Source organism: Mauremys reevesii, linkage group 4, assembly GCF_016161935.1.
Source record: "Mauremys reevesii isolate NIE-2019 linkage group 4, ASM1616193v1, whole genome shotgun sequence".
Classification (NCBI taxonomy): Eukaryota; Metazoa; Chordata; order Testudines; family Geoemydidae; genus Mauremys; species Mauremys reevesii.
The window spans coordinates 66,852,827-66,873,087 of record NC_052626.1 but is presented as its reverse complement, the minus strand read 5'-3'; the positions used below and the strand labels follow the sequence as shown (position 1 = coordinate 66,873,087).

Below are 20,261 nucleotides of genomic sequence, written 5' to 3'. Positions count from 1 at the left end.
CTTGTTTTAGGATAGGGAGGTGGAGCTCACTGAGGTATTTAGTGGTATTGATCAGAAAGTGGGAGCCTTTTTCAGAGCACTATAGATTTTCATAAAACCTCAGATTGGTGTTAGCTGATGTGAAATTTCCAGGCAATATTTCTTCATTTTGGGTTAGGGTCTCAGCAGTCGCAGAGCACTTTGCCATGACCTAGAAAGCTATATAGATGTAACTCTTTGCCAAGTAGGCTGAGGTCTGCTTTAAACTCAAGTGACTTGTGAATTTTTGTTTTCTAACAATTATCAGAGTGTCCAATACTAGAAATAATGATCCATAACTAACTGCCATCTCTTGGGGTTCAGTCATAATATAGGACATTCTGGGGAAATACATTTGTATGCAACTTGTCCTAACTGCATGTAATAGAGGCTATATACTGCTAACCAGCTCCAGTTGTAGGCTCTGGCTCAAGAGTTCTGTCATTGCTACCATTGCCATTTTATGTGTCCACAGGTCACTGACAGTTCTAGGTGGTCACAGATTTGTTGCAGTTAAGATTTCAGACAGTGAAAAAACAGGACTTGCCTTATGCTTTAAAAGAAGTGATACCTTAAATATACTTACTTCTTGTTGCAAAGGGTTGCATACTTGGCGCTGAAAATGCTGTCCCTTTATCAATTAAAGTGAGGCAGACTTTTTCTACTTTTTGTTTGTTTGCACACTTACACCCTAAAAAAAGTTTCTTCCAAGGGTGGTAGTACCAATTCAGTGTTACTGCAAGACTTGCAATATATTGTTGGCTTTAGTCACTTAGCAGGTGTATCTAATAATCTTTATTAAGGCAAACACTCAGTAGCATTCAGTTACAAATGGGAAGCTCAGTTGCATGACCTCATCTGTTGCTTCCAGCACTAGACAATACAGGTTTAACCTACCTTTTGTTACATAAACATCTCTTATGTATATGTATTAGTTTCTCATTTCCATCTGAACTTTCTTCCTCTCCATACAGGTTTAGTGTTAGTTCAAACTGGCCTTCTAGCTTTTGTCACTTTTCTTGGTCTTGCAAACATGGTTACACTACAATTCTTACACATACATAGTTCAACTTGTGCTTACACTGTTATGTTAACAGAGCAGACTCTTAAAATCCACAGCAGGCTTCTGTCAGGCCTCTGCTCCCAAAGTATATGTGGTGTTTTATAAGGGTTTTCCTGACTGAGTCTGTTTTTATTAAGCTTATTTCTTGACTAATATGGCTGCTGCTAATGTGAGTGGAGCTAAAGACCCAGCTGGTCACAGGCTGCTCCCAGTGAAGACAGTAAACACTGTTTCCAAGGGGCTGAAATCCATCTGCCCTCAAGGAAGATGGCTCCTATATGAGGACTCATGGTGGTCCACCAAGCCCACATGATTAAGGCAATCCCATGCTTTTTTGGGGGGGGAGGGTGGTAGTGGGGGGAGGGTCTGAGTTTTAAATGGTGGGGGTTGGCAGAGTTAGTGAAATCTTTAAACTCTATCCCAGGATATTTCGGCTATAAAGGGACATGAACCATATGCAGTTGCTGCATTTCGGAAAGCTTTATCCAGTAGTGTGTGGGATAAAGGTCTTTGGAATGCAAGTGAGACAGCCATTGGACAACTGGTCAGTGGCTAAAGATAACTTGCTTCTAAAGAGCTTTAGGACTATGATGGGTACCACCATAATGGAAGTCAGCGGAAAGGCTCTGGTTCACTTCAGTGGGGACTGAACCAGGCACAGTGTGCAAAAAGAGTTCTCGTCCTTTGCATCACCAAGGGCTATTGGCCTCTAGTTTACATAATGTATCAAAACTACAGCAATTGTAAGTCAAAAGTTTGTGGCTTTATTGAATGGTGGTTTTTTTAATATGCTCAATATTAAATTATTTTACTTTGAGGTACAGTGAACCACTGGTCTGAGCACAGAACTGCAAACCTGGAGCTTCTGAGTTCTAAGGCTGCCTTGTTACTGACTGTATGGCCTTGTGGCATAGTTAATGTTGATTTGCTTTCAAAGTTCAGTATTATGTCAGATGCTGGAGTGTTCCTACAACACAAAGCACTTTGGGACAGGTGGTACTGTCCTTGGGTAGACCAGTCTAGCAGTTAGGGTACTAGCTTAGGATGAGGCAAACCCAGGTTCAGTTTCTTGCTCTGCCACTGACATGTGACTTTTGGGAAAGTCACTTAGCTTCTGTGTGCCTCAGTTCTCCTTTTATAAGATGTGGATAATAGCCTTTAAGTGTATGAGGCAGTCAGACATTAGGGTCAGCCTTAGAAGTATTTTAGAAACCTCCCCATGTTAAATTATAGAAACCATAAGGTTGGCTGCAGGTCATGTTTTGGGGCTCTAGTGCCTATGGTTTGGGGACCTTACGTGTACAAAACTGCTGGGGTGAAGGGGAGTGCCTGTGATTGATAGTAGTAAAGGACTCCTAAACTACGTTTGGTCACTTTTCATTTGTCGATCCTGTGTTGAGAAAATTCCAGACTAGCTTTTAGATGTCAATTAGAGAACTTCTGAAAGAATTTTGTGTGAGAGGCGCAAAAGCATATGCACAGAAAAACAACTCGAATGAATGGCTCTGGCTCCATTCATGGTAGCAACCAATAATAAGCTATGTCATGATATTGGTTCCAAGGTCTCTGGCACAGAGCTTATGGGAAACTTGGAGAGAGCTCACTGGGATGGACTGCACCATTTCTTCATCAGCCAAAAATGAATGTTTTTGGAGATGACCAAAAATTGGTTAGTCCATTGAGTCTCTCAAACTATAGCCCAGGGGTAGGCAACATGGCATGTCTGCCGAAGGCAGCACACAAATTGATTTTCAGTGGCACTCACACTGCCTGGTCCTGGCCTGGGTCCGGGGGGCAGGCTCTGCATTTTAACTTAATTTTAAATGAAACTTCTTAAATATTTAAAAAACCTTATTTACTTTACATACAACAATAGTTTAGTTATATATTATAGACTGATAGAAAAAGACTTCCTAAAAATGTTAAAATGTGTTACTGTTACGCAAAACCTTAAATTAGAGTAAATAAATGAAGACTCGGCACACCACTTCTGAAAGGTTGCTGACCCCTGCTATAGCCTGTGGCACTTGGTGCCCTTTCTGGAGAACATCCAATGGAGGAGAGGGGGCAGTGGGCCTGTAAGAGGATCTGCTCACACCTTTGTTTTAAAAGCAACATTGGTGCACATTTTATGCAAAACTGGTGGAGTTCAGCAAATGGTGCAGAAGCTATAACCTGGAGCACTGGTGGGTGTATCTGAGTTGTGGTGCTTCTGTAGTATCCACCTATTTTGCTGGTGGTTCTATTTCTTGTGCAATATCATCCACAGCTGTGTAGATCACTTTTGCTGTATCTAAAGAAGAGGTGGGGGGAGGGAAAAAGTTGAGACCACATTGTCCAACCCGTATCACTGGAAGGTGATGCTGCAGGAAAGATGAATGGTTGCTGTAATGCAGGGATTCCTATATTGCATTGAGCGATGCTTGGCCCTCTAGATCTCAAAGAAGCCCAAGGGACAGCAGTGCAAAATAAAAGTAGCAAGCTCCCCCTTCTCTCCCCCCCCCCCCCAAAAAAAAAAAACAACCTGGAGCTATTTTGTTTCAAGTCATTTCATGAACCAGACTTTGATTTGCATGGAATTTTTAGAAAAGAGTCCATTTAACAGTAAGTGGAAAATGTCACCTTTTTGTATGCTTCCAGTGCACACTGCTTTTCCATTTAAAAGAAAGTGTCTATCAGTAAACTAGCTGCATTTACAAAACATGACAAACCATTACTGCACGCCAAGGTGCAAATCAACTTCTGCTCTGCCTCCCAAAGTAGGTGGAGCCAGCTGGCTAGGGCAGGGGCAGGACTAAGATGGCTGCTAGATGTTCTGCTCGAGTGGCAGTGGCTCTCCCAAGTAGTCCGTCCCTGTAAGACTCAATGGGTTTTGAAGTTGTTCCCCACCTGAACCCCAGAGGGAGAGCTGCAGTGGTACAGTACTGGAACAGCTGTCCTTATTGCCATGAAACTGGCCTACAGCATTTATTTTTTTAAATCATAAAGGCAGCTGCTGAATTTGCTTACACACTCCAACCAGTCTCCCCTCTCAGCTGCAATACTTTTCTGCAACCTCACCAAAAAGCAGTCCACTCATTTGGATTAAGCATTCTTCGCTTCCTGTCCTAAACTTGTATATTGGTCCAGAAGAGCACCAGCTGGCAGAGGTAAGTGAATTCATGTTAATTAAGAACTTCAATGACACAACTTATTTTTGTAGGCCACTGTGATGGGGTAAAATGGTCCCATCCTGTGCTAGAAAGGGTTAAAGGCCAGACTCGGACTCAGGTAGCCACACTTGCTGCTCCTACAAAACTAAACTATTGGAGAGATGCAGAGCCAGTGTGCAATGGCTGGCAATTTCAACACTGGTAGAGCCTGGCTGGGCAGATGATTCCTTTGTTCTGTATCTTTTGAGACTTTGTTTTTGAAAGATTCCTTTTCCTGGAAGGGGGCTGGATGTGTTTAGGTCCCTTGGCTGGCTGATACTATGGCTGGAATAGCCCATAGTATGTATGGGGTAAACTGAGGCAGAGCAGTCCTAGGACGATGTGTCACAAAGAGTTGCATGCTGTCACAGTGACCTGACAGTTGTCAGATGGTAATAATCATGATGTTACTGGCCAGGACTGGGTAACAAAATATAAAGGTGAAAAGCTTCTCATGCTATAGAGCTTCTAGTCGTAGAGCCTCTAATTTCTATTCTCTGCAGAAATTTCACCTAGCATTTACCTTCTAATGACATGACTTATGTGACTTGCATATGGGGTGACCTATTCCTTTCTTGCCCCTCACTCAAAAACATGTAGCGATACCCAAGGTGCGTCAGCTGTTGTCTACCTCGTATTCCTCTGTTTCAAATGGACATGATACTCGTCTCCTTTGAGTTGTATCAATACAGATTCCCTGCTTTTGGGATGGGCCTGCGCACTGAAGCACAGGACTCTCTGGAAAGCTGTGACTATTGGTGGGTTGCACAGACAGTACCTCACTACTAAACTTTTGATATCAAAAGTTGTGGTGCCTAGTATCCTCAATTCCCTATGCAGCATCATCTGGAGAGGCTATTCTTCACTTCTAGCTGTTGTTTCGTTTTGCTGTGTGTGGGGGAGATGGTTGGGAGATGTCCAGGTAATCTCCACGCCGGAATTCAACATTGAGAGGGAAGAAAACAAACTAAGAAAGGATACAGCCGTGGGCAGAAGAATGGACAGGGGGAGGAAGGGTAGTGTAGATACCAGTCTAATAGGTGATAGTGGTGGTAGAATGTCTGTGCCTAACTGGGTAAAGAATGTCAGTGAAGCCAAACGGCAAAAATTAAGATTTCTGTACACTAATGCGAGGAGCCTAGGTAACAAAATGGAGGAATTAGAGCTACTGGTGCAGGAAGTGAAACCGGATATTATAGGGATAACAGAAACATGGTGGAATAGTAGTCATGACTGGAGTACAGGTATTGAAGGCTATGTGCTGTTTAGGAAAGACAGAAATAAAGGCAAAGGTGGTGGAGTAGCATTGTATATCAATGATGAGGTTAACTGTAAAGAAATAAGTGATGTAATGGATAATGTATTAAAGTTCAAGTGCCAAATTTCAGGTCCACTGAAGATTTGTACAAAGATTCAGATGCGAACAGGGTATTGAGTACATCATTTCTCCACTAAATTGTTTGTCTTCTCTGGAATATCTGAAGAGACATTTATCACAAGCCCAGGTGTAGTGTTGATATTCTCCAGGTGTAGGACTCCTTTGTGTTCGCAGGAAGGGAAAAGCACTTTTAAGATTCCTAAAACTAAAGCTGCTCCTACAACTCCAGTCCCAATGATTTCCATCAGCTTAAAGAACACAGGAAAAGATTTAAGCCAGAACTCGCACAGCGCTTTTCTCAAGTATTCCACCCACTGGCACATCACCTTATAAGATGATGCAGGCTCTGTCTGGGCAAAAATCACATTGGGAAAGAAAGCTACTAGAGCCTCCCCAGAGATAGTGCTTGGGGTGCGCTACAGACAGCCGGGATCTGATTTGGATATGGATAGAGACCTCTTTAATGTTTTTAATGAAGTAAACACTAATGGGGATTGTGTGATCATGGGATACTTTAACTTCCCAGATATAGATTGGAGGACAAGTGCTAGTAATGATAATAATAGGGCTCAGATTTTTCTGGATGTGATAGCTGATGGATTTCTTCACCAAGTAGTTGAAGAACCAACAAGAGGGGATGCCATTTTAGATTTGGTTTTGGTGAGTAGTCAGGACCTCGTAGAAGAAATGGTTGTAGGGGACAACCTTGGTTTGAGTGATCATGAGTTAATTCAGTTCAAACTAGATGGAAGGATAAACAAAAATAGATCTGGGACTAGGGTTTTTGATTTCAAAAGGGCTAACTTTAAAGAATTAAGGAAATTAGTTAGGGAAGTGGATTGGACTGAAGAACTTGTGGATCTAAAGGTGGAGGAGGCCTGGAATTACTTCAAAGTCAAAGTTGCAGAAACTATCAGAAGCCTGCATCCCAAGAAAGGGGGAAAAAATCATAGGCAGGAGTTGTAGACCAAGCTGGATGAGCAAGCATCTCAGAGAGATGATTAAGAAAAAGCAGAAAGCCTACAAGGAGTGGAAGATGGGTAGGATTAGCAAGAAAAGCTACCGTATTGAGGTCAGATCATGTAGGGATAAAGTGAGAAAGGCCAAAAGCTATGTAGAGTTGGACCTTGCAAAGGGAATTAAAACCAATAGTAAAAGGCTCTATAGCCATATAAATAAGAAGAAAACGAAGAAGTGGGACCGCTAAACAATGAGGATGGAATGGAGGTTAAGGATAATCTAGGCATGGCCCAATATCTAAACAAATACTTTGCCTCAGTCTTTAATGAGGCTAATGAGGAGCTTAGGGATAATGGTAGGATGACAAATGGGAATGAGGATATGGAGGTGTAGATATTACCACATCCGAGGTAGAAGCCAAACTCGAACAGCTTAATGGGACAAAATCGGAGGGCCCAGATAATCTTCATCCAAGAATATTAAAGGAACTGGTACATGAAATTGCAAGCCCATTAGCAAGAATTTTTAATGAATCAGTAAACTCAGGGGTTGTACCGTATGACTGGAGAATTGCTAACATAGTTCCTATTTTTAAGAAAGGGGAAAAAAAAGTAATCAGAGTAACTATAGGCCTGTTAGTTTGACATCTGTAGTATGTAAGGTCTTGGAAAAAATTTTGAAGGAGAAAGTAGTTAAGGACATTGAGGTCAATGGTAATTGGGACAAAATACAAAATGGTTTTACAGAAGGTAGATAGTGCCAAACCAACCTGATCTCCTTCTTTGAGACAAAGGAAACGCAATGGATCTAATTTACCTCGATTTCAGTAAGGCATTTGATACAGTTCCACATGGGGAATTATTAGTTAATTGGGAAAAGATGGGGATCAATATGAAAATTGAAAGGTGGATAAGGAACTGGTTAGTTAAAGGGGAGACTACAACGGGTCGTACTGAAAGGTGAACTGTCAGGCTTGAAGGAGGTTACTAGTGGAGTTCCTCAGGGATCAGTTTTGGGACCAATCTTATTTAATCTTTTTATTACTGACCTTGGCACAAAAAGTGGGAATGTGCTAATAAAGTTTGCAGATGACACAAAGCTGGGAGGTATTGCTAACACAGAGAAGGACCGGGATATCCTACAGGAAGATCTGGATGACCTTGTAAACTGGAGTAATAGTAATAGGATGAAATTTAATAGTGAAAAGTGCAAGGTCATGCATTTAGGGATTAATAACAAGAATTTTAGTAATAAATTGGGGACACGTCAGCTGGAAGTAATGGAGGAGGAGAAGGACCTCGGAGTATTGGTTGATCACAGAATGACTATGAGCTGCCAATGTGATGTGGCCGTTAAAAAAGCGAATGGAGTTTTAGGATGCATCAGGCGAGGTATTTCCAGCAAAGATAAGGAGGTGTTAGTACCATTATACAAGGCACTGGTGAGACCTCATCTGGAATAGTGTGTGCAGTTCTGGTCTCCCATGTTCAAGAAGGATGAATTCAAACAGGAACAAGTTCAGAGATGGGCTACTAGGATGATCTGAGGAATGAAAAACCTGTCTTATGAAAGGAGACTCAAAGAGCTTGGCTTGTTTAGCCTAACCAAAAGAAGGCTGAGGGGGTGGGGTATATGATTGCTCTTTATAAATATATCAGAGGGATAAATATTAGGGAGGGAGAGGAATTATTTAAACTTAGTACCAATGGGGACACAAGAACAAATGGATATAAACTGGACACTAGGAAGTTTTGACTTGAAATTAGACGAAGGTTTCTAACCATTAGAGGAGTGAAGTTCTGGAACAGCCTTCCAAGGGGAGTAGGGGGGCAAAAGACATATCTGGCTTTAAGACAGCTTGATAAGTTTATGGAGGGGATGGTATAGCCTAATTTTGGCAATTAATTTGGCAATTGACCTTCGATTATCAGCAGGTAAGTATGCCCAGTGGTCTGTGATGGGATGTTAGATGGGATGGGATCTGAGTTACTACAGAGAATTCTTTCCTGGGTGCTGGCTGGTGAGTCTTGCCCACATGCTCAGGGTTTAACTGATCGCCATATTTGGGGTTGGGAAGGAATTTTCCTCCAGGGCAGATTGGCAGAGGCCCTGGAGGTTTTTCGCCTTTCTCTGCAGCATGGGGCACGGGTCACTTGCTGGAGGATTCTCTGCAGCTTGAGGTCTTCAAACCACAGTTTGAGGACTTCAGTAACTCAGACGTAGGTTAGGGGTTTGTTATTGAAGTGGATGGGTGAGATTCTGTGGCCTGCATTGTGCAGGAGGTCAGACTTAGATGATCGTAATGGTCCCTTCTGACCTTAAAGTCTGAGTCTATAACTGAGTTCCACCCCAGAGATAGCAGCAGTTCAGTGATGGGGGCAGTGATATCAGTGTATGGTTTATACACTACTTTGAGATGAAAAGCCTGTAGGAAGAGGAGAGAGGTTTTAGTTATACTACACTTGCCGTTTGGTTTCTTTAGCTTTTCATGAACCCTGAAGGCCAGTATCAGGAGAAAGCCCTCTCCAAGCTGGAATACCATGTATAGGTACGGGAAGAAGAAAAGAGGTCCAATGACATCAGGGGCAAAGGCCATTCTGAGGATGGTAGAGCAGAGCTGCACATTCTGGCAACCAGTCTCCATGCAGACTGTCCGCCTGCACCTGTACAGGAAAGAGTTAAACACAGGCATGAATTGCAGAACTGCAGACACGGTGCCCAGCTGTTTATGCATTTGACCCTGGTAAAAAACTGCAGTCGGAGCAGTGCTGAGAATTCAAATGAGGTGCTTTGTCCAGCACTCCTTTGGGAGTGTGCAACGGTAGGTAGTGACAGAGGTGGTGTGCATGGGTGAAAATCCTGCCTAGTAATGATTGGTGGTCATGAATCTGGGGTTCTCCAGGAGCTGCTGCCACCACAAGGGGAAAAAAATCTGGTTCAAAAGTGAGGACAGAGAGAGAGTTGCCAGGGAAAGGTAAGGGGAGGTTTGTGTGTGTTAGGAGGGTTATCTTGGCTGGGTTACCCATGGGCTCAAGGCATGATAAGAGATGATTCAGTTGTGTAGTGGGGTCCCAACTTTGAATCTGTGCTGGTGTCTTCAGCTGAATATTGTTATGCCCTTTGTGGTGTGAGGCAGTTATCAAAATAGGAATAATGGTTTGAGTTTTGTCAGTCCTGTCAGCACTCACTAACCCTTTTCTCCATCACTTTCTACCTGGGAGTTCTGACTTTTCTCTTTTGTATTTCATTGTCAGTAACTGAGAATTCTGAAATGAACAGGTCTGTAGTGACCAAAAGTGAAACCATTTATCTACTTGTTCAGAGGCCTGTATGAAACAACTTGGTGGGTCTTCAGATGTCCATTTGACAGAATTGCCTCTGCCATTGGTCCAACTTTTGTCAGACCCAAGACGGCCAAGAATGATTTGGTCCATGAGACTCTACTCATCTCTCATCCCAGTAAGGATTGAGGCATGTAGGCTAGGGACGATACAGAGGCAATGTTCCTTCTAATTTTTTACATCCATGTGCAGAATTAATTTTGTTATGTGCACCAATATGGAGGTGACGTGTGGTGGAGGTGGGGCCGAGGGGTTTGGAGTGTGGGAGAGGTCCCAAGGCTGGGGCAGAGGGTTGGGGTACGGGGGGGTGAGGGCTCTGGCTGGTGGTGCGGGTTCTGAGTGGGGCTGGGGATGAGGGGTTTGGGGTTCAGGCTGTCCTGGGGCTGCGGCGGGGTGAGAGGACTCCCCCCAGCCCTGTCTTGCTGCAGCAGCCTGGCGCTGCCGGACACCGCCTCTCCCTGCCGGGGCAACTCCAGGGCTGGGGGAGAGGCACCTCTCCCCGCCTGCGTGGCCCTTGATAGCCTGCTGCGGGAACTTGGTACAGAGGTAGCTTGCACTATCACTGCCTGTATTCATGTGTGTCCTGTAGTTAAACAACAGCTGTCAATCTCCAGGGTTGCTGCTGGCACCATTTTATCACTACAAAATCATATTTTTGTGGGGTGAGTGTGGGGATCTGTGTAGACAGTTTCATTTGTGCTCAGACTTCTAGTATCAGCGCTGGGAGATCATGTTCAAAGTTCTGTTATCAGAGTGCGTCAGAGCCTCCATGCTGAAAGCAACTCATTCAGCACCTCTCAAGAGTCCAGTGTCATTCTTTTGTACTCAGTCCCCTTTCCTAGGAGTGAGTGTGTGATAACTGATAAGGGATTGTGATGGGGTGTACTTGCCCTGCGCTGGACAAGAAGGAGTTAACCCCACACTCTGGGCAGAGGAAACTATGCCCCTTTGGCCCTGTTGGGCATGCTCCAACCAGGGCTGACTGCGGGGGGGGGGGGGGGGGGGGAAGTGGGGCAATTTGACCCAGGCCCCCACGACAGTTTTTTTGGGGCCCCTGGAGCAGGGTCCTTCACTCGCTCCGGGGCCCCCGGAAAACTCTTGCGCGGCCCGGGGCCCCCGGAGCTTCTTCCGCTCCGGGTCTTTGCCGGTAATTTGGCAGCGGGGGGGTCCTTCCGCCCCGGGACCCGCCGCTGAAGTGCCCCGAAGACCCGCAGCGGGGGATCCTTCCGCCCCAGGACCCACCACCGAAGAGCTGGGTTTTCAGCAGTAATTCGGCAGTGGGGGCCCCATTCTGGGCCCTGGCTCCAACAGCTGCTGCAGTCTAAAATGGAGCAACCCAGCTCATTCTAGGCTGACTGCCGGAAAGGAAGGACGCATCTCGCAGGCTCCAGCCCGGGAGCAGCTGGAACCCCAGACCATAGAAGCCAGAGGCACTGAGATCCAGGCAGATGCCTGGATACCTGCGGATGCCCAAGGGAGGCCGGAGCTTCTGGAAACTGCACGCTGAGGAACTGGCAGACCTGAAAGATGTCTAGACCACAGCATTGGGGAATATGGTAGGAAGTAGCCCAGGGGAACTAGACAGTGGACTGCTTACCAAACTGGATCTTGAGCCAGTGTGTTTCGGTCAGATCCCTGCTGACTCTGTGGCAATCACACTCGCCACTGTCAGGGCCCTGGGCTGGGACCCGGTGGAGCCTGGAGGTCCTAGGTCCCCCTATCCCGGCTGCCACCCACCCCTAGGTGGCTGCCTATTCCCCCAACTGGCCACTAGACCACTCAGCCCTGCTGATGAGGGCAACCATATTGATTCTGGCCATTGGGCCACACGACCCCGCTGAGGAGGGGTTTCCATTGACTCTGGCCATTAGGACATATTGCCCTTACATCAAGGACAACTATATTGACTTTGGCTACTAAGCCATACTGACCCAATAAGAGTGAGCATATTGACTCTGGCCATTGGGCCATACTGCCCTGAGGCTAAGGGCAGGCAGGCAGACTTCCTGCAGGGCCATGATGGCTTTGCCCCTCTCCCCAAAGAGGGACGGGGTGTAATTGCACTGCTACAGAGATGTAGAGGGACCTACCTGTCATTGAGCTTGAAAAATGAAGATAGCATGTAGCCAAGCAGGAAACCAATAAAAGGCATCAAGGCAGACATTCCCAGTAGGGGTGGTGAGAAGATGATCAAAAAACTGTTTCCAACACTTGTCACAAACAGAGCGATTATTGGAACAGATGATACAAGCAACACAATCATTCCTGCCTGAAATAAAAGTGGATCAGGAGTTGGGAAAGACAAGACAAAAATCCCCATGAAAATTAGCCAAGATGTTTGTAAGTAGCTGTCCTATTGTCTGTTAGAATGACACCTTTCTACTTGTAATAATATAGCGCCTTTATCTCAAAGCACTTAACAGACTCTGTTGGAAAGCCTTTACTCAGTTAGAACACAGGCACTGCTGAGATGGAATATGTTGCTGTTTTTTCTAGGCATAAGAAGATGCTGGTGATCTGTCCCAAGTGCTTCTGGATGATTGCCACAAAGCCCTAGTTAGTGGCTTTGAGGCTTTCCTCTTGTCCTGTGTTGGCAGGCATCTGAGCTCTCTGCACAGTAGGAGAAAATTTTGTGCAAGGCTATGGATTGGTTAGAGAGTGTTGTCCAGTGGTTAGAGCAGGGAACTGGGAGTAAGTATTCTTGGGTCCTGTCCTCAGCTCTTTCAGTGGTTTGTGACATGACTTAGAACAGGGGTTGGCAATCTTTCAGAAGTGGTGTGCCGAGTCTTCATTTATTCACTCTAATTTAAGGTTTCGCGTGCCAGTAATACATTTTAACGTTTTTAAAAGGTCTCTTTCTATAAGTCTATAATATAGAACTAAACTATTGTTGTATGGAAAGTAAATAAGGTTTTTAAAATGTTTAAGAAGCTTTATTTAAAATTAAATTAAAATGCAGAGACCCCCCAGACTAGTGGCCAAGACCTGGGCAGTGTGAGTGCCACGGAAAATCAACCTGCATGCCGCCTTTGGCACACGTGCCATAGGTTGCCTACCCCTGACTTAGAAGAAGCTACTTAACCCTTCTGTGCTTCAGTTTTCCCATCTGTAAATCAGGGGTACAGATACTAATTATCTCATAGGCAACATGAGATGAAATGTTTGTAAATTGCTTCGAGGCCCTTAGGGAAAGGTGATTACCACAGGATAATGCCATTTCTTACCTTGATGATGAGGCGAGCATACTGTGGCTTCTTCTCATTCAGGAAGATGCCAATGGTGCAGGGAATGAGCATCATGGCCAAGGAGATGACTATTCCCTTGTAAGGTACTTTGCCCTCTAGGTTGCCCTGGTACATCCCTCTTGAGTAAAGATACAGTAGAAGAGGCATCAGCCCAAGTGCCAGGAGCGTTGAACATGTGGTCATCACAATGCTGAGATGAAGGGAGAAAGTAATAGCAGTGGAATAAAATTCTTTGTTGGAATAGTCATTTCTTTATCTAACTTGGACACATCCATCCATCTACAATTTCAGCTCACTTTTCCCATTTCTCCCCTTTCCCTCACAGAGGTTTCAGCATTACCAGGTGGTGAAAGGACCTACAGGAATGGAAGTAATGGAAGACTGAGTAGTTAAAGGACAGTTTTATTTTAGGCTTAAAAAGTAGTCATAAGTATGCATCTTGGTTCATAGAAATTTCCGTACTGCATCAGACCTGTGGTCCAGCTAATCTAGTATCCTATCTCCAGCAGTGGCTGGTACCAGTTGCTTTAAAGGAAAGTGCAAGAAACTGCACAACAGACAGTTATGGAATAACCTGCCCATAGGGAAAATTTCTTCTCAACTCCCATTAGTTAGAAGCTGGCTTTTCCCTGAAACATAAGGGTTTATATCTTCAAAGCTCTTGGGTTGGTTTGTTTTTAAATACTTCCTGTTATAACTCTGGATGTTCTTGTTATCCATGTACATAAAGTGCAAAAGTTCAGAAGCTATGCAGAGAAAGCTAAGTTCAGCTGTCTTTCCCTTGCTGTTATTTCCACTCTTTTATCTTGGACAAGGGCCAGTGGACTGAGGCAATGCTAGTCTAATTTTTTGGGGGAGCTTATCTTTTCTATTGGGGGTAGCCCCTTAAGACTCTCTTGATTTACATGGAATGGCAGGAGGTCTCTTAAGAATACTAATAACTGGAATGGTGAAGGGGTGAGAAATGTAGGCATTGCCACTCTGGAACAAAACAATGGTCCATTTACGCCAGTATTCTGCCCTCAACAGTGGCTTATGTTGGTCACTTCAAAAAAAGGTATAAAACCCCATTATGCACCTGATGATGCAACAGCAGGGATGTAGTGCTAAACTGTACAGTGCAGGAACCCTGCAGAAATTCCCTCAAGTTGGTCATTCTATTACGTGTGAGATGGATTTTGGAGACTATCTTGCATGTGATGTCACCGTAAGATAAAGCAGCCATTTTTGAAACCTAACATTTTACGGGTAAATTTGATCTAATTGAAAATCGGTGCAACAGTAATTGTGAGACTTCACACATTAGTAATAAATACACATATTGTTCTAATATAAAACACATGTAGCTCAGCTCCTCTATGGCAAACTTTAAACTAAGTAGCAAGGCACAGGGAAGGCAATTGGTAATTAGTCAAAGAGCTCATCGGCAGAACATGTAAAATACTCCTTTTGTAAAACGTTCTCTGCAAAATTCAAATAAAGCATTTAAGATGCCAGAAGAACATTTTACAGTGGTCTTGAATTTTACTCAGATTTCACATCCACTTATTAAATTTATCGCATAACCTTTTAGAAGAAAGGTAGATTGGATCTACTGCATATGATGGTAGCTTGGAAAGAAGTGTGACTCTCAACTTGAAAACTTGGTGTGTTTTAAGGGGATTCAGACTATATGCTATCTTAAAAATAAACAAAAAAGCTGAGGAGAGAAGAGCCATCTATGGCCTCTCCTTAATTTGTAGTATTTTTCTGCTTATTCTATGAAGCGTTTCACTGTTTTCATAAGACCTTCACAGGACATATTCCCCATTGGTAACTTGCCTCCTGAATTTCTGACCCTCTCTTATTCTTGCTTCTAAATCATCTCCTTAGGAAAAGTATCATGCAATATTTGATCAGTATTTTTCCATTTGGTGGTCTTGCATGGGAAAATCTATTCTAAATCATGGTGCACAAAAGGGTCTGCTAGAAAATCTTGTCATTTTGATGAGTTCATTGATAAAGATGCACTATGGGACACTTTGCTTAATGGCAGAGAGCTAATAGGGAGAAGTGCCACTTTTCCTTAGTTAATTTCAACAATTGCTCATAAGCCTCTGTGGCATGTGAATTTATGCTGAATTGGCTGAATTTTCAAAAGGGTCTCAGCCATGGCCATGAGTCACCATTGTGTTACTCCAGATTCAAGTTGGTGTAACTCTACTTGAACTAAATGAATGGAGTTACACCACTATAAAAGGGGAGTTAATGCAATGGGGGATCAAGCTCCAAATCTTTATATCTGAACCTACAGTTTTGCCCATGGACAAACTTGCAATTTTTGAGCACATAGAGCTTTTGCTTTTTTGCGTTCACAAATTACGTGACTGGGCACCAAATGCAAACAAGGCTGTCACAAATATGCAGCCCGCTCTTGAAAATGTGATCTCTGTGTCACAGGACCAAACACAAGGATCCATATTTCCATGCAATAAAAATAAAATCCACCACAATAAAAAGCACTATTAAAACAACCAACTAACTAATCAAACATCCCATGGTAGACCCTTATTTTATGTCAACCAGTTGAATTTGTTAATGAAAGGCTGAGAGAATAGGGACCGCTCCTATTTGGCTTTAATTTATCATTATATTTTCATCATCCTTAGATAGACCTTGTCTCCCTAATCTATTCATTTAATTACCCAGTCAATTTGTAATTGGTCACAACATCTTCCATTTGGCTGAATTTTGGGTTGAAGAGATTTAAACTCACATCGAGTTCTTTGAAATGTAGCTTGTAGTCCAATACTGTGCTGAGTAACAAGACTGATGAGCATGCCACAGGTAAGGTATTGAAATCAATTCTTCTTATGGCACTAACAAAAGTATACAATTTGTCTTCCTCTGTTGAGTGTTTCTTTCCTCCTAAAGCTATAATCTGTGCAGGTTTCTAATTCCTGGGTCTTAATTGCAAGACCAGTGGAAACTCTCCTAGTTCTCTGTCTACCACCACATTGCTCCTTACCTTCCATGCTGGCTTAAGTCTGCACCCTGGTTTCCTGAGAGGGTGTTTCATCCTCTGCCCGCTTCACTCCTCCCTGCTGGCTGGCTTTCAGCTTCCTGCTGGTTTCCAGAGTAGCAGCACCAAGAGTAGCTGCTATGCATTCTGGCAGGAGGGCTCAGCAGGCAGAACAGGACCCAGCTGCTGGCTGGGCTCCCTTCCACCCTACTTTGCTCCTTCTCTCCCTCCTCCCTGCTGGTTTGAGGCTTCCCCAGTGCCAAGAGTAGCTGCAGTGGGTTCTGGCAGGAGAGCCCAACCCAGGTATCGGTCACACTCCCAGCCACATGAGGTTGTTTACTGGTGCACGAGAGAGAACATTGGTGGCCGGGCTAAATTTGAGCGGTGTTTCAACCTGGCACGTCAGGTCACACCACCACTGAAATTTGTCTTGGACCCTGCTCTGGCTGGCATTATGGAGGGGTAGCCAGGTAAAATCTTAGTGGTGATGTGACCCCAAGAGCTGGAGTGCAGCTCCATTCGAGATTTTAGGTGCCAGAGCGCTGTTCTGGACCAATAGTGACTAAGCAGCATTTAGCTCCAAGCTGATGAGTACTCTAAAAATACTTTGGGTACAATACCAAATTTCTTCCTGCCTGAAGCATTAGAATTGAGAGAGCTAATAAGTTAGACTATAGACCAGTCTCCCAACTGAAATGGCCTGGCCAGTGACAATAGTCAGGTTGTACTGAGCTCTCCTTACCTCAGGTTCATGTCTCCTTTTGATGCCAGACTAAAAATGTTTGAGAGGTTTCCACCCGGACAGCAGCCACAGATGAGCACAGCCAGAGACTCAATAGGTCCCAAATGGAAGAGCTTTCCCAGGGCAAACGCTGTCAGAGGCATTATGCCATACTGAGCCATAACAGCAACGGCCACCCCTTTAGGTTTCCAGAAGTGAGTCTTGATCTTGGAGAGCTGCATGGTGCACCCCAGTGACACCATGACAATGCAGAGGACAGCAATGAGGATTCCATTCAGCGCTTGGTCAGTGGCCCGTTGGTGAAACGTGAAAGTCAGTGTAAAGTTAGGCAAGGAGGCATTCTCAGTGTGCTCTGGGTTCCAGGATTCTGGGCTCCCATAGGCTCCACTGGTGTTATTAATTGTTGCTATGAGCTTAGCCATCCCTTCTTCCTGGTGTGGTTGGCAAAGTGAGGAAGGAAGACAGTTCAAAAGCCTGAAACAATGCAAATCCAGTGCAAGTAAACATCACATCCAACACTCCCCTTCTCTTCTTCAGGCCAGAGCTCTTATCATCTAGTACTGAGTGCAGCTGAAGGCTATTTTGTCAAGGATCATATTTTTAATAGTTTGCACCTTTCTGCCCAAGGAATTCAAAGCACTCTCCTTATTTTTAGGACTAAAATAACCCCTCTAATATCCACATTGATGGCTGGCTAATATTTCTTGCACGACACAATATCAACCTCTGTCTCATGGCTATCAATGAATAGCCATGAAACAGCCAATTGATTTCAAGAATAAAAACCTTCCACTATTTTCTAGCTTTCCAAAACTTCCAACTGGATGCCTTGACTCCTCTCTAGTTTCCTTAGCCTTTCCCACACTATGAGAACAAAGGCACAGTCAATGAAAATGAAAGGCAGCTAATCAGAGGCGGCTCTACCTTTTTGGGCGCCCCAAGCAGTCATGCGCGGGAGGCGCCCTGGAGCCGCGGACCTCCTGCGGGCATGACTGCAGAGGGTCCGCTGGTCGCGCGGCTCGGCTGGACCTCCCGGTTCGGGCGGTTCGCAGGTCCGGCGGAGCCGAGCCGCGGGACCAGCAAACCGTCCGCAGTCATGCCTGCGAGAGGTCCACTGGAGCCGCGGGAGGAGTGCCCCCTCCGCAGTCATGCCTGCGGCAGGTCCGGTCCTCCCGGGGCTCCGGTGGACCTCCCGCAGGCATGACTGCGGCAGGTCCGCCGGCCCAATCTGCCGCCCCCCCCGGGAAAGGGCCGCCCCACGCGCGTGCTTGCCGCGCTGGGGTCTGGAGCCGGCCCTGCAGCTAATTTAAAACTGATAAAATGAAATAGCCTGTAGAACTCATTGCCACAAGATGCTACTGAGGCCAAGAGCTTAGCAGGATTCAAAATAGTTAGGCGTTTATATACCCAGTGAGAACATCTCCAGTGATGTTAGAAAGAATTCATTTTTTTCCTCTAGGGCTACATCTACGCTATGAGCTAGAGGTGTGATTCCTCTGCTCGCGTACACATGCTAGCTCTCATTGAACTAGCGTGAGTATAAATAGCTGCGTAACTGTGTAGCATAGGCACAGCTTAGCCATGCCATGTGCATATCCACAGGGGTCTGGTGCATTTGTACTCGCATAGCTAAGCTGTACCTCTGCTGCTGCTACCCATACTACAGTGGCTACACTGCTAGTTGTACTCACACTAGCTCTCATCAATCTAGCTTGAGCACGTGTACATGAGCAGGGGACTCGTACCCTCTACTGCACAGTATAGACAAAGCCTAAGAAGGGTTATAAACCCTCATTCTTCAGGGCTAAGCCCTCCTCTGACTCATGGGAGTTTGGAAGAAGCTTTTCCTGTGGACAGGTTATTTCAGAAGGGGCTGTCTTGTGCCTTACTCTGAAGCACCTGTTGCTGATCACAGTCAGAGCAGGATACTGGACTAGGTAGACTCTGATCTGGTAGGGCAGTTCCTCTGTTAAGGTTTACAACCACAAATTAATTGAGCTTCACAATGTTACAAAATAGCATTCCTATCTTAGAGATGGGGAAACAGACACAGAGAGGCTACCTGATTCATCGAAGGACACCCACTGAGTCAGTGGCAGAGCAGGGAAAAACCCCAGGTTTCTTGGCCTTGTTAAAGCATGGGACAGACAGCCATGTTTCCTGTCATACCTGCAGCTGCCAGCAGCACACGTCAATGGGAGCTGCACAGGGGGACATAAGGAGGAAGTGGGGCGAGCGTGGTGTTCTTTAAAGAAACTATTTCACAAGTTGAAATGACTCCTCTGATCCCTCATGTATCAGGAGGACACGTTTCATTCCATATGCCAGACTTAGGAACCGGTGCCCAACCTTCTGTGCTCCCTGTTCTCCAAGTCCAGGGCCGGCTCTAGGCACCAGCATTCCAAGCTGGTGCTTGGGGTGGCATTCTGCAAGGGGCGGCAGTCCCTGTTGTTTTGCCCCCAAGCAGTGCGCCGAATTGCCGCTGCGGGCGGTGGGGCCAGTCCGTGGGCCTTTAGGGCGGCAGGCGCGTTTCCGCGGTGGCGGCAATTCGGCGGCAGCTTCTGTGTTTAGCTGTCCGCAGCCACTTCAGCTAAACCTAGAAGCTGCCGCCAAATTGCCGCCGCCGCGGAAACGCGCCTGCCGCCCTAAGGGCACACGGACTGCCCCTGCCGCCCGCGGTGGCAATTTGGCGCGCTGCTTGGGGCAGCGAAAACTGTAGCGCCGGCCCTGTCCCTACACACACACACACAAATAAATATGGAGCAAGCCACCTAGAGACTCCCATTAGGATCAGACCCGGTGTCTGCAAAAACACACCATTCCTAGACACATTAAAGTACAGAGTGGAAATTAATTAATTTACCGTTAGCCCTTAGACTGCTGCTTCAGAAGGTGGATATTGTCTTTGCACTTTTCGGAGGGTTTACATGCTACTTGATGATCCATTCCTGGCTGAGTTCTCCAAGCAATAAAACTCAGAAGGCCATTTAGCCATTATGATTCAAGAAAATCCCATCCCCATCTGGCAAAGCCTGGTCCTGTTCTTGCAGAGTGTGGTAGTAGCTCCTAGAAGAGCAGGACCGGAATCTTCTGCATGGGGATGTGTTCCAGAGGCAGCCTGTGCAGGCTGGCTCTTTTTCTCCTGGGTACAGGGTTGGGGAATGGATTTTCACTGCACTGCTTTCTCTGTGAACCCTTCCCTCTTGCTGGAGAAGCTCTACAGCTCTAATTTGTCAGCTGCAGTAATTTATTCATTGCTTCTATTCATAGCAGAGCTCACCAGTGAGCAACCTTTCCAGCCCAATTGCTCTGGAAACGTGAT

General features: G+C 45.3%; 1 protein-coding gene across 1 annotated transcript; it reads right to left on the bottom strand.

The window, feature by feature from the left end:
• Positions 1 to 4,891: 4,891 nt before the first annotated feature.
• SLC10A1 (solute carrier family 10 member 1) lies at positions 4,892 to 19,991 on the bottom strand. The gene is made up of 6 exons (XM_039537941.1): positions 19,803 to 19,991; positions 16,940 to 17,413; positions 13,176 to 13,386; positions 12,042 to 12,220; positions 8,946 to 9,273; positions 4,892 to 5,178 (listed from the first exon to the last, which is right to left on the bottom strand). Exons 2-6 carry the CDS (start codon positions 17,359 to 17,361, stop codon positions 5,128 to 5,130), a joined length of 1,191 nt encoding a protein of 396 aa, XP_039393875.1. The 5' UTR covers positions 17,362 to 17,413; positions 19,803 to 19,991; the 3' UTR covers positions 4,892 to 5,127.
• Positions 19,992 to 20,261: the final 270 nt, after the last annotated feature.